Genomic DNA, 12,043 nt, shown 5'->3' with positions numbered 1-12,043 from the left:
TTACGGCATCACTGATTACACGGCTACACCCTTTCTTCACTGAGGAAACACTATGGGCGATGTGGAAAGTGTCTGCACTACTCACTCCTGTTCTTGGTGAAAAGGTTTCTTGGGGTGGGGAGAGAAACTTACCAACAGACTCAAGAAATTCAAATGTGAAGCTGTGATTGATTTATTGGTCTACTCTTAATTATGTTAGGGAATTGATTTAAGCCAATTTTCTTTCTTTCTTTTTTTTTTTTGAGACAGAGTCTCAAGCTTTCGCCCTGGGTAGAGTGCTGTGGGATCACAGCTCACAGCAACCTCAAACTCTTGGGCTTAAGCGATTCTCCTTGCCTTAGCCTCCCAAGTAGCTGGGACTACAGGCACCCACCACAATGCCCAGCTATTTTTTGGTTGTAGTTGTCATTGTTGTTTGGCAGGCCTGGGCTGGATTTGAACCCACCACCTCCAGTGTACGTGGCTGGCACCTTAGCCGCGGAGCTACAGGCACCGAGCCTCAGCCAAATTTCAAATGTGAAAAATGGACTCAAGAAATTCAAATGTGAAGCTGTGATTGATTGATTGGTTTACTCTTAATTATGTTAGGGAATTGATTTAAGCCAGTGGTTCTTAATCCTGGCTGCAAATTGGAAGCAGTAGGAATAGGAACATGGAGGTTCTTAAAAAAGTACCAAAATATATAAAATATACATTACCAGAATCATTGGAGATGGGGTCTAGACATCAGTACCTATTTCTTAAAAGCTCCCCAGATGATTCTAATGGATAGCCAAGGTTAAAAGTACTGATTCCACAAACCGAGTAATTATCAATTGATGCTACTTTATTTCCCTGTGATGTTCATCAACAAGGAAGGAAGATGAAGCCAGCTGGAGGGACAGAATATGTGTTCTCTCAACATGATGGCTAAGATGTGCGACCTGAGCTACACTAGCACCCTGGTCTCCTCTGCCACACTTATCCCCCCTCCTTAGCCACACTCCCACCTCCTGCATGTAGTTCTGCGTCCTCTGGATCACCAGATCAACGTGGGGGAATCTGAAGCGGCTCTTGAGATCCTGCAGGCGCTCTTGAAGCAGGTCCACTTTACTATAACAAGCTTCCATCTTCACAGAATCCAGTGGAAGTTTCATAAGCTGATCTAGATGCTGCATTAAAGTGAAAGGAAAAATGAAAGACTTCTAGACTTAGGAGCAATATTTTGTATATATTACACGCATTCTAAACAATTACACGTCAAGTGCATCACTACTTGGATCATGACATATGTGACATCTTCAATTGTCTTATCTCCCTCCCGATGGGTCCCTGGGGCAGCTCTAGGACAGAGACCAGCAGGAGAACCAACCAGATGACAGGCAGTCCCAGGAGTGCAGGACTCCAGCTCTTGGTGGACTCTAAGCTCCTACTTCCAGAGCCCACAAACAAGGCAGGTAGGCTCTTGGCACATGTTGCTGCTGGGCACACAGCCTCCAAAGCCTTCTTCAATGAGTGGTGTCCCTCTCAAGAAACCCAGGGACGTTGAGGTGCTCCCTGGACTCCCGAACTCTGGGAGGGCAGCCGTCATTTCTCACAATTCTGTGAGGCTCTGCCAAGGCCCACAGGGCTTCTCTCTGCAGTAGGCTGCTCCAAGGTCCTAGTGTATGAGGAGTGGACAGGAAGAGGCCTGCCTGGGAGGGGAATCCAGTTTTTAAAACTGGGTCCCTCCTACCCTGGTCTGCACAAATGACAACTTAATTAATGAGGCCATAGGCTTCCCCTCCTCAGACCACATCCACTAAGCCGTCAGGTTTTACCAACACACTCTTTTTTTTTTTTTCTTTATTAAATCATAGCTGTGTACATTGATATAATCATGGCCAACACATTCTTACGCTAGGAATGTTGTTGCAACAGAACAACATATTTTTTCTTTCTTTAGAGACAGAATCTCACTTCATCGCCCTTGGGAGAGTGCTGTGGCGTCACAGCTCACAGCAACCTCCAGCTCTTGGGCTTAGGTGATTCTCTTGCCTCAGCTTCCCGAGTAGCTGGGACTACAGACGCCCACCACAACACCCGGCTATTTTTTTTGTTGCAGTTTGGCCGGGGCTGGGTTTGAACCTGCCACCCTCGGTATATGGGGCCAGCGCCCTATTCACTGAGCCACAGGCACCATCCCCACTTTTAAAATCATTTTTAAAAATATTTGAGTTTTAAAATAAACAGGAGAATGGGCAGAGAGGAAGAAAACAAAAATGGTGCTGACAACGGAGGCTCTAGGGAGAAATGTGGGTAAGGAAGGGTGAGTATGAATTATATAGGACACGCCCCCCAGAATCATTGAGGGAGCTCTTCCAGCTCACAGGAAAGAGATACATCTACATTTCTAGATTTCTTTTCTTTTCTTTTTTTTGTCAGCCTCTGTAGAATGCCATAATATCATAGCTCACAGTAACCTCAACGTCTTGGGCTTAAGTGATCCTCTTGCCTCAGCTTTCCAAGAAGCTGGGACTACAGGTGCCCGCCACAGTGCCTGGCTAATTTTTCTACTTTCAGTAGAGACAGAGTCTCACTCTTGTTTAGGCTGGTCTCAACTCCTGAGCTCAAGCAAGCCACCTGCTTCAGCCTCCCAAAGTGCAAGGATTATAGGCTACGTTTCTAGATTTCTCTAAATGGGAATTTTAAAATTCACGTTTTAAAACAGGGCCCATTCTCATTGTGTTTTAAAGGGAAAACACCACTCCCTTCAAGAAGTGAGTTATGGAGAGGTCTACTGAGGTGGGATTTATGATCCAAAGCACACGGCCAAATTCATCATCACATGATATGGAAACTGTCTATTTTTTTAAAATAGCAATTAAACAGACAGGAGAGGAAAAAATGGGTCACCTCCTTGCTCCTACAGGTTGGCAAGAGTTTACACAAGTGATGACACTGATCGCTGATGGGAATATGGAGGAGAAAGTTCCTGCCATACACAAATATTAGAAATGTAAAAAATCTTTCTTTTAAATGCAACAGGAACATTTGTTAACATAAGAAATATACCTTCCAACCTAGCAATCTTGTCCTAGGAATGTATCCCATAGAAATATAAGCATCAGGGCATCAGAATATATATACAGGTTATTTATTGCAGCTTTGTTCATGATACCAGCAATAGCGGGGATGATTGAGGAAATCATGGGGTATTTATATGTGAAATATTACACAACCATTACAAAGAATTATTTAGAGTTGGAAAAGTTGCCTTGGAAACAGTTTCCTGAGGTATTTATAAACGAAAAAACTGATAAGCAGCATGTAAAATATCATTTTTCTTAAACCAAGCAATGTAAAAACATAGCCAATAACTGTATGTGTTTTATTACTACATCAGCATGGGAAAGGTACAGAATGGCCCACGCTAAGTTGTTAACACTAACTACTTGAAGGGAGGTGGGTGGCATCCAGGAAGGAGGGGACATATAGGCAAGTTAAAAAAAAAAAACAATAGTCTGTAATAAGAAACCTCAAAGCTATTGTGAAATGGTCCTGTTTATGTACAATTTCATATGCGTATGTATACATAAAACAATAGGAAAGAAAAAGAAGCGGAGGGATGTGGTTTTATCTGCTGACTTGCAGGGATGATCCTCAGATGTCAAGTGTAAAACCAAGCTGCCCAGTTCTGTCTTTGTTGGTGATTCTCAAACTTTAAGGTGCACCAAATTACATGGAGATCTTATTAAAACAGACTTCTGGGAGGCGCCTGCAGCTCAAAGGAGTAGGGCGCCAGCCCCATATGCCGGAGGTGGTGGGTTCAAACCCAGCCCCGGCCAGAAACTGAAAATACACACACACACACACTTCTGGGCACCAGCCCCACAGTTTTTGATTCAGCAGATCTGTGGTGAGGCCTGAGAATTGGCATTTTTAATACCAAGGTGACAATGATAATGGTCTGGGGACCAGACTTTGAGAAACATTGGTCTATGTCCTGACTCTATATACTTTTTTTCCTATTTTTGGTGGAGACAGAGTCTTGCTTTTGCTCAGGCTGATCTTAAACTCCTGAGCTTATGCACTCCACCCACCTCAGCCTCCCACAGTGCTAGGATTTCAGGTGTGAGCCATTGCGCCCAGGCATGACTCTGCATTTTTGAAAACAAACCAACAAAATTATCTACATGAGGATATATGCTTATATAGTTGCATGAATAAAGAAAAAGTATAGGGAAAAACCATACCAAGCTATTTATATTTCTTAATTCAGGGAGTTAGGAATGGAGGTGGCCTAGGAGTTGTGGGTAGGCTAAAATTACTGGGTATCGCTGGTGGTGGTTAGTTTTACCTTCATATATATTTGAGTATATTGTCTCCCTTGTACAAACATATTATTATTTTTGTAATTTGAAAACCATCTATCAGGAAAATCAGGTGGGGCTCAGCACCTGTAGCTCAGTGGTTAGGGTGTTGGCCACATTCACCGAAGCTGGTGGGTTCAAGCCCAGCTCAGGCCTGCTAAACAACAATGACAACTGCAACCAAAAAAATAGCCAGGCGTTGTGGTAGGGCACCAGCTACTCAGGGAGGCTGAGGCAAGAGAATTGCTTAAGCCCAAGAGTTGGAGGTTGCTGTGAGTTATGATGTCACAGCACTCTACCGAGGGCAACATAGTGAGACTCTGTCTCAAACAAAACAAAACAAAAAAGAAATCAGGTGGATGGATAGATGAAATGGATGGATAAATGGGGTAGCTGGATGAGCAGAAGAAAGGCTAGATGAATAGAGGGAAGGGAGGGAGGGAGAAGGTGGAAAGGAAAGGATAAATGGCAGATGATGCCCTATGGAAAAGCAGCCAGGGCACTCCTCAGCCTCATAGCCTACCTCCGTTAGCTGGGCACTGTCTTTGCTGGTCTGGAAGCTCTGGCTGAGTTCATCCACTTCTTTTTCAAAGAGTGCACGTACTTCACTGAATCCAGAGCTCACGGGTCCCATGAGCTCCTCCAGAATGGACGCCAAAAACGGTTGCACGCTCTCTGCACAGCTTTTCTCTGCCAGCTGGGCCACCATCGCTGAAGTAGGAAATAGCCAAAAAACTGTGACTTGGGGCAAAATTGGATTCCAAGGCACTGGAGCCAGGCCAGGGCTGGAAGGTGTCCCCTGGAGCAATTTAACAGCCATGGCAAGCTCAAAGGGTGAGCCAGGCTAGCACAATCAGCCCTGTGCCACATTCACCAGAAAGGAAAACCACTGGGCGCTCAAAGAATTGGAGCAAACAGAATCTCTCCATGGCCCAAGATTTCCTTGGCCCCGGGATAAAGTGCATTTTCTGCTTGGGTGCCTCTGAACTCGCAATGCCTAATACAAAGAAGAAAAGGCCATCTGCCTATCTGCTATCAATCACTATCATTAAATATGCACAGTAGGACTTCTAAAAACATAATTTATTGAGTTTTAATCTCTTCCTCTAAGAGTTAATCAGTCGATATAATTTCATCCCCACTAAGCAAACTCAAGTACACTCTTTCCTTGGGCAAATGGAACAAAATTCCTCTTAGTTTTCCCACCCAACTCCCATCCTCCTTCCCGATTAAAACAAAACAAAACAAAAACAATATTTTTATTGATAAGGACAATGTTCCTAGTGACCAAAATGTAAAGAATACAGAAAATCATCAAAGGGGGTGGGAAAATGTCACCATAATTCCATTCTCCAGAGCCGAATACTGCCCTCTGATTTAGGAGAGGAAGAGCATAGTGAAGGTCCTGACCCACTCAGTGCGTGTGGGACAGGAGAATCTGCATTTTTTCCAGTGCAGAGGTCATTCTCATCAGCAGCTGTGTTGGGAAGCAGCGCTGTGCTGAGGGGAGCCTGAGCTGGAAGAGGACTGAGCTGGCTCTGTGGACTGGAAGGCTCCCTCACAGGTCCAGGGAGGTCATGCAGCCCTGTCAGTGCCACAGAACTGAACAGGGAAGCAGAAGCTGGGCTGGGGTCCAAGCCCTTCACTTTATAAATGAAAAAAAAGGAGAACTAGAGGTGTCAGACGCCTTGACCAGGGTCATATCCTAATCTGCAAAAGCAGGACTACAATTTTTTTTTTTGAGACAGAGTCTTACTATGTCACTCTCAGTAGAGTGTTGTGGCTTCACAGCTTGCAGCAACCTCCAACTCTTGAGCTTAAGTGATTCTCATGCCTCAGCCTTCCAAGTAGCTGGGACTATAGGCCCCAACCACAATGCCTGGCTATTTTTTTGTTGTAGTCGTCATTGTTGTTTAGCAGGCCCCAGCTGGGTTTGAACCCGCCAGCCCCGGAGTATGTGGCTGGCACCCTAACCACTAAACATCAGGCACCGAGCCAAAGCAGGACTTCAGTTCAAGTGTGTTTCTTATTTGTAACTAATGTGCTCACAGTGTGACATTCTCATTTCAACTGGCAGAAATATTTCAGTTACGATTGAATCTGAAGTGACCAACACTATGATGTAACAAATAACTTATAAATATTTGGGATGTAAAATACTAAACAGGTCATAGAATTATTAGGAGAAAAAAAAGAACCTGTCTTCAATTGTATGACTCAAATATGAAACAATCTATGATTCTTCTAAAAATGGCTTGCTTGATACCAAAATGTAAAATTCTTTGCATGGAGAGTAAGTTCATTACTAGTTAATTGACTTTGAGAGAGGAATTATTTTAGAAGCATCTAATTGAAATTTGAGAACAATGCCAAACATTGGTAATATAAAGACTGGGCAAGGCAGGCCACAGTGGTTCATGCCTGAAATCCTAGCACTCTGGGAGGCCCAGGCAGGTGGATTTTTTTTTTTTTTTTGAGACAGAGTCTCATTTTGTCACCCTTGGTACTGTGCCATGGCATCACAGCTCACAGCAACCTCAAACGCTTGGGCTCAAGTGATTCTGGCAGGTGGATTGTTTGTGCTCAGGAGGTCAAGAACAGCCTGATCAAGAGAGAGACCCTGTCTCTACTAAAAATAGGACATTAGCTAAGTGTGGTGGTGGGCACCTGTAGTCCCAGCTACTCAGGAGGCTGAGGCAGGAGGATTGCTGGAGCCCAAGAGTTTGAGGCTGCTGTGAGCTATGATGCCATGGCACTCTCTACCCAGGGTGACTGTGTGAGACTGTATCTCAAAAAAAAAGGAATGGGCAGCAGCTGGCTGATTTCACCTGTGGGGTGGATCGGAGGTAGGCATGGGAGGGCCACAGAGAGCAGGGTGGCTGGTCCTCTCTGCCATCCTCTGAGTCTGTTTACCACGCTGTGCTCCAGCCCCCATTCTTAGTGTTCCCTTTACCTGTGCCTTCCTCCCTCCACCTCTGCTTGTAAACATCCTACTCATATCTTCAGGGCTTGGCTCAAATTTGACTCACTCAGGACAGCCTAATGCCCTGGACCCCCTCCCTCCCCCCAGCTTCCTGAGCTGCGGTCTGCAGGGATTCTCTTATGGGAAGAATACACTTCATGCCCCATTCCTGTACACTCTGCTGTCTTTCAAGCATGCAGAGATGCTGTTGAGATGCTGTTGTGATGAATACAGCACTGTGGCCCATGGATTCATACCCCTTACTGAAGTGAAGGCAGCTGTTGGAAGCACTTGAACAAAGTGATGATGCCTAAAATGCTAGGGCCAGATGGGCTGGGTGTGGAACCTGACTCTGGAATCCCAGGCAAGTTACTGAATCTCTGCCTCAGTTTTTTTTTTTTTTTTTTGCAGTTTTTGGCCAGGGCCAGGTTTGAACCTGCCACCCCTGGTATATGGGGCCGGCGCCCTACTCCTTGGGCCACAGGTGCCGTCCAGCCTCAGTTTTCTTACCAGTAAAATAGAGACCCTCTGAGCAATTACTTCTGGGGATTATGGTGAGGATTAAATGAGTTTATTCTATTCAAAGTGCTTAGAACTCTGGAAGTGGCTCTCTGGAAGTAACCATCAGCTCTCATGAGCCTGCTGGCACAATCCTGGCTTCTAATTCCTCAACACCGAAACAGCGCTTTCATTACGAGGACCCCACTCTGTGTTTTTGAGGTCAAATGCAATCCATGTCTAGACTGGGAACCACTGTGCTCTTTACTCCTGCCTCTCTTAGGGCATTTACTGTGTTTTTCCTCCTGTCTCAGCATCTGGGACATGCTTCGTATCCTCTCCTTTTTATAATATCATGTCATCTGCTTTGAATCCTCCAGCCTTGTACTCAGCAGAAGCAGCATAAATACTTATTGAATGAACAAATAATTGTGGAGCAGAACTAGAGCTCAGGTGCTTTGCTCCAAAAAGTCACGTGGGAGGAAATGGGGTGATCACCATTTAATACTCCACAAGTACTTTTGAAACCCAAAGCCCTTTATCAACACAATCTGATGTACGCTTTTTTGTTTCAGTGGTGATGAACCAGAGGCCTGATTAAAATGTGTTTCTGATATTTCATTTTAAAGGGACTTGGTCGTTGCTTCCTTTCAAGGCTTCTTTTAGCAAACAAGTAATAGTCCAGGGTCGAATCTTTTTTCCATCGTATGAGGCTATACCAGAGCTACAGTGACTTAGGCAAGAGAAAACAGTTTAGTTCAGACCATGAGAAGGGTCACTTTAGGTCCAGCTTAGTCCCAGATCACAGAAATTTTGGCCTAGGAGTTGGGCGGCGGCAGCTTTAAGTTGTACAGACTGATTCAATATACGTCAACTCTAGTTCAGTTGTGCTGATGGAGGAATAAAGACGTGGATAGTAGCAAACGAAAAAAACTCTCTGAAGCTAGTTTCTATCTGGCCTTGGAAAGCACCAAAAGCACAGACACATCGCCCTTGTTGTGTGGAAGCCTCTTCTCCCCTCCTCTCAGCAGGACCTGTGCTGGGCTGCAGTGTGAATTATCTAAATTGCAAAGGACGTCCACCAAGCAGACAATCCCCTCTTAGACTCTAAGCCTCATGAGTTCAGGAACTGGATCTTCCTTTTTTGTTTTTTTGTTCTTTCCTTAATCAGGCCAAGGCAAGGTTTGACCCCACCGCCCCCTGCGTGTGCAGGGCCGGCGCTCTTACCACTGAGCTACAGTGCCCAGCTTGCATCTTCCTTGTTCCCTATAAAAGCTTCACTTTTCTTGCTTAGGAAGGAAGCATTTAGTAGATGCTTTTTAGTGAACAAATAGTGAGCACGTGAGTGAGCGAATAGTCTGAGAACAGCCCATCTATGAAGACTGTTGATAAACAAACAGAGATGAGCCCACACACCTTTCCTCTGAGTGGCGTTGTTGAGTTGCGAGGGCCCCAGACAGAATAGAGAACCACAGAATTTTATCCTGCAGGGTTCCATCTAAGGCCTGTGGTATGGGAATAGACAAACTGCTTTTTCTGTCCACGGTCATATAGTAAATATTTGTGACTTTGCAATCTATAAGGTCCAGTTTCAACTACACAATTCTGTTGTTGTAGCACAAAAGCAGCTGTAGGTGATATATAAATGCATGAGCACACCTGTGTTCCAATAGAACACCATATATAACAACAGGTGGTGGACCAGCTTTAGCCCAGGGGCTGTTTGAGAGCCCCCCTGATTTCAGAGGAGAGCACTGAGGCAAATGGAAGTTGAGTGACCTCCCCAAGCACACACAACTGGCTAATGTTGGAGTTCGGGCTAAAAGTCCAGATTTAGTGCCTCTATGCCAAAATGATAGGCTTTCATACCAAAGGAAAATCCATTTAACCAATGATTCAAACATTCACTGAGAGTCAGGCACAGTATTAGGCCCTGGGTAGACTTGAGTAAGCCAGGGCAACATGGCTTAGCTCTCTGAGCACCTATAGCCAAAGGGAGGGGAGACAGCAGCCATCATAATTTAGCATAACGAATGCCACCATGTAGTGATGGGCATGTGGGCAGTCTCAGAATACATGTGCACCACCACAGGCAAGAGGCAAAGTTCCCTCTGCCTTGTGTCCAAAAGCTTCCATGAGAAGGTCCAGGCCCTTGGCCATTCCTCTGGCACACTCCTGTTACAGCTGTGATCACCCCCTCCCCTTTTCCCCAGTTTAATTCTCCTCTTAAACCATGTATTTCTGCTATGTGGTGGATCCCTAAGTATACAGTTTATTCAGTTAGCAGGAGCATGGATTATCTCCACTGACCTTTGATCTTTCCAATTAAAAAGTTCTTGGAGTTCACGATCTGATCCATGTCTGAACGGATCGTTCCTTCCAAGCCCTTTGTCAGAGTTCTGCATTCCTCCTTCAAGGCACTTAATCCTTCCGAAACTTGATGCTGAACAAGGTTGTAAGCCTCCTCGAGGAGCTACAACAGGGAATAATAACACATAAATCGGGGCTCTGTCAAACACAAGTGCTGATGGAATCGAGCAGAGAGAGGGGCGTTCATCACAGAGTACCCTGACATAAACACAACTGTACACACATCCTAATTTTTCTTTCAAAGTTTGAGTCTGTTTGAATTAGTCACCATGTCAGTGAGACTGAGCAGGCTCAAAGTAGGTATTTCTCCACCAAGGGAAGGAATTGTTAAAAACAACAACAGATGTTCTAAAAGATAAGAGAAAGGCATGTTCATTTTGAGTGCATCTTGTAGAGCAAAATTGTGGCTTACACTGAGCCAGGTCCTCTTTCTGTCGTTCTTCTTCCCCTTCATTTTCGGCAGCAGGTCTGTCTGAAGGGTTGGCAGGAGTTCCTCCATCACCAGGTTGCTCAACACCTGCGGAGAAGAAGAGTAATCAGTGACGGGTAAATCTGAACGTCAGGCCAACTAAAGACATCACGATTGGCTGCTCCTATCCTGGGCTGGATGAGCAGTGCAGGTTAATACATTTAACCCAATGGATTAACAAGTCACGGTATATGTATACCATGGAATACTCTTCAGCCACTAAAAAAGATGAAGACTTTACATCTTTTATATTAACTTAGATGGAGGTGGAACACATTCTTCTTAGAAAAGCATCATAAAAATGGAGAAGAATCCAATGTACTCAATTCTAATATGAAGGCAGTAGATGAGCTAATACAAGGTGGGAGGTAAAGGAATGAGCGAGTGGGGAGAGGGGAGGTGGAAGGGGGATAGCAGGCTCGGTGTATGACTCACCTCTCAGGGGCAGTGCACCATTATAAGAGGGACTGCATCTAACAAATGCAATCAGTGTAACTAATTCTTTGTACCCCTAATGAATCCCAAACAATAAAAAAAAACCAAACTTTTAGCCCAGTTAAAAGGCCACAGAAATCTCAACTAAGACACTCTTAAGAGTCAACACTGTAATATCCCGGAGGAATGGCGATGTCTGCTGACATTCTCCCCCTGCTGCTTTCCCAGTGTAAGGAACAAATCCCTCAAGTTCACACTTCTCATATTCAAACTGGAAGAATCTATTGTGAGTAAGCTAATGGGGGAGATTCCTTTTTCTTTTTTTTTTGGTAGAGACAGAGTCTCACTTTACTGCCTTCGGTAGACTGCCGTGGTGTCACACGGCTCACAGCAACCTCCAGTTCTTGGGCTTATGTGATTCTCTTGCCTCAGCCTCCCGAGCAGCTGGGACTACAGGCGCCTGCCACAACGCCTGGCTATTTTTTTGTTGTTGCAGTTTGGCCGGGGCTGGGTTTGAACTCACCACCCTCAGCATATGGGGCTGGCACCCTACTCACTGAGCCACAGGCGCTGCCCAACAGGGGAGATTTCAATCAGCAAAATTGTGAAGGGAGTGTCAGGCTTGGTTTGGGGGCCTTGAGTCCTGGTCTATATCCCCTGGGGCCGTCATTCCTCCTCAAGCCCCCTCAAGATCTAAGAATCCCATGCTCTTTGTCCCTCCTATGACCTGAACTTTCCTTCATCCTTCAATGTTTAGAAAAAGAAGGGAGGAGCGGTGTGAAGAAGAGGAGGGAACAACCCCAAGACTGTCCAGGCATGGAAAGTGAAGGTGGTGGACATGCCACCGGAAGTGGTTGTATTTTTGCTAACGGCGTGCTTCTGGTGACTGTACAATTTAGAATACTATTTTTAAATTGAGTTTTATGAAAATGCAGAATTTTGCCCAGGCACAGTGGCTCATGCCTGTAATCCTAGCAC

The 12,043-nt window shown here is 45.1% G+C and overlaps 1 protein-coding gene across 1 annotated transcript in view; it reads right to left on the bottom strand.

The window, feature by feature from the left end:
- Window positions 1–12,043, bottom strand: part of NIBAN1 (niban apoptosis regulator 1) — a 160,619-nt gene that overhangs the window by 15,796 nt on the left and 132,780 nt on the right. The window contains exons 7-10 of the mRNA XM_053606916.1: window positions 10,574–10,678; window positions 10,102–10,264; window positions 4,855–5,042; window positions 990–1,151 (exon numbers count right to left, since the gene is read on the bottom strand). Of these exons, the coding sequence (XP_053462891.1) occupies window positions 990–1,151; window positions 4,855–5,042; window positions 10,102–10,264; window positions 10,574–10,678 (618 nt within the window). The remainder of the gene's footprint in view (window positions 1–989; window positions 1,152–4,854; window positions 5,043–10,101; window positions 10,265–10,573; window positions 10,679–12,043) is intronic.

Source organism: Nycticebus coucang, chromosome 10 (genome assembly GCF_027406575.1).
Source record: "Nycticebus coucang isolate mNycCou1 chromosome 10, mNycCou1.pri, whole genome shotgun sequence".
Lineage (NCBI taxonomy): Eukaryota > Metazoa > Chordata > Mammalia > Primates > Lorisidae > Nycticebus > Nycticebus coucang.
Note: the sequence above shows the minus strand (reverse complement) of the source record. Positions and strands in the feature narration are given on the sequence as shown.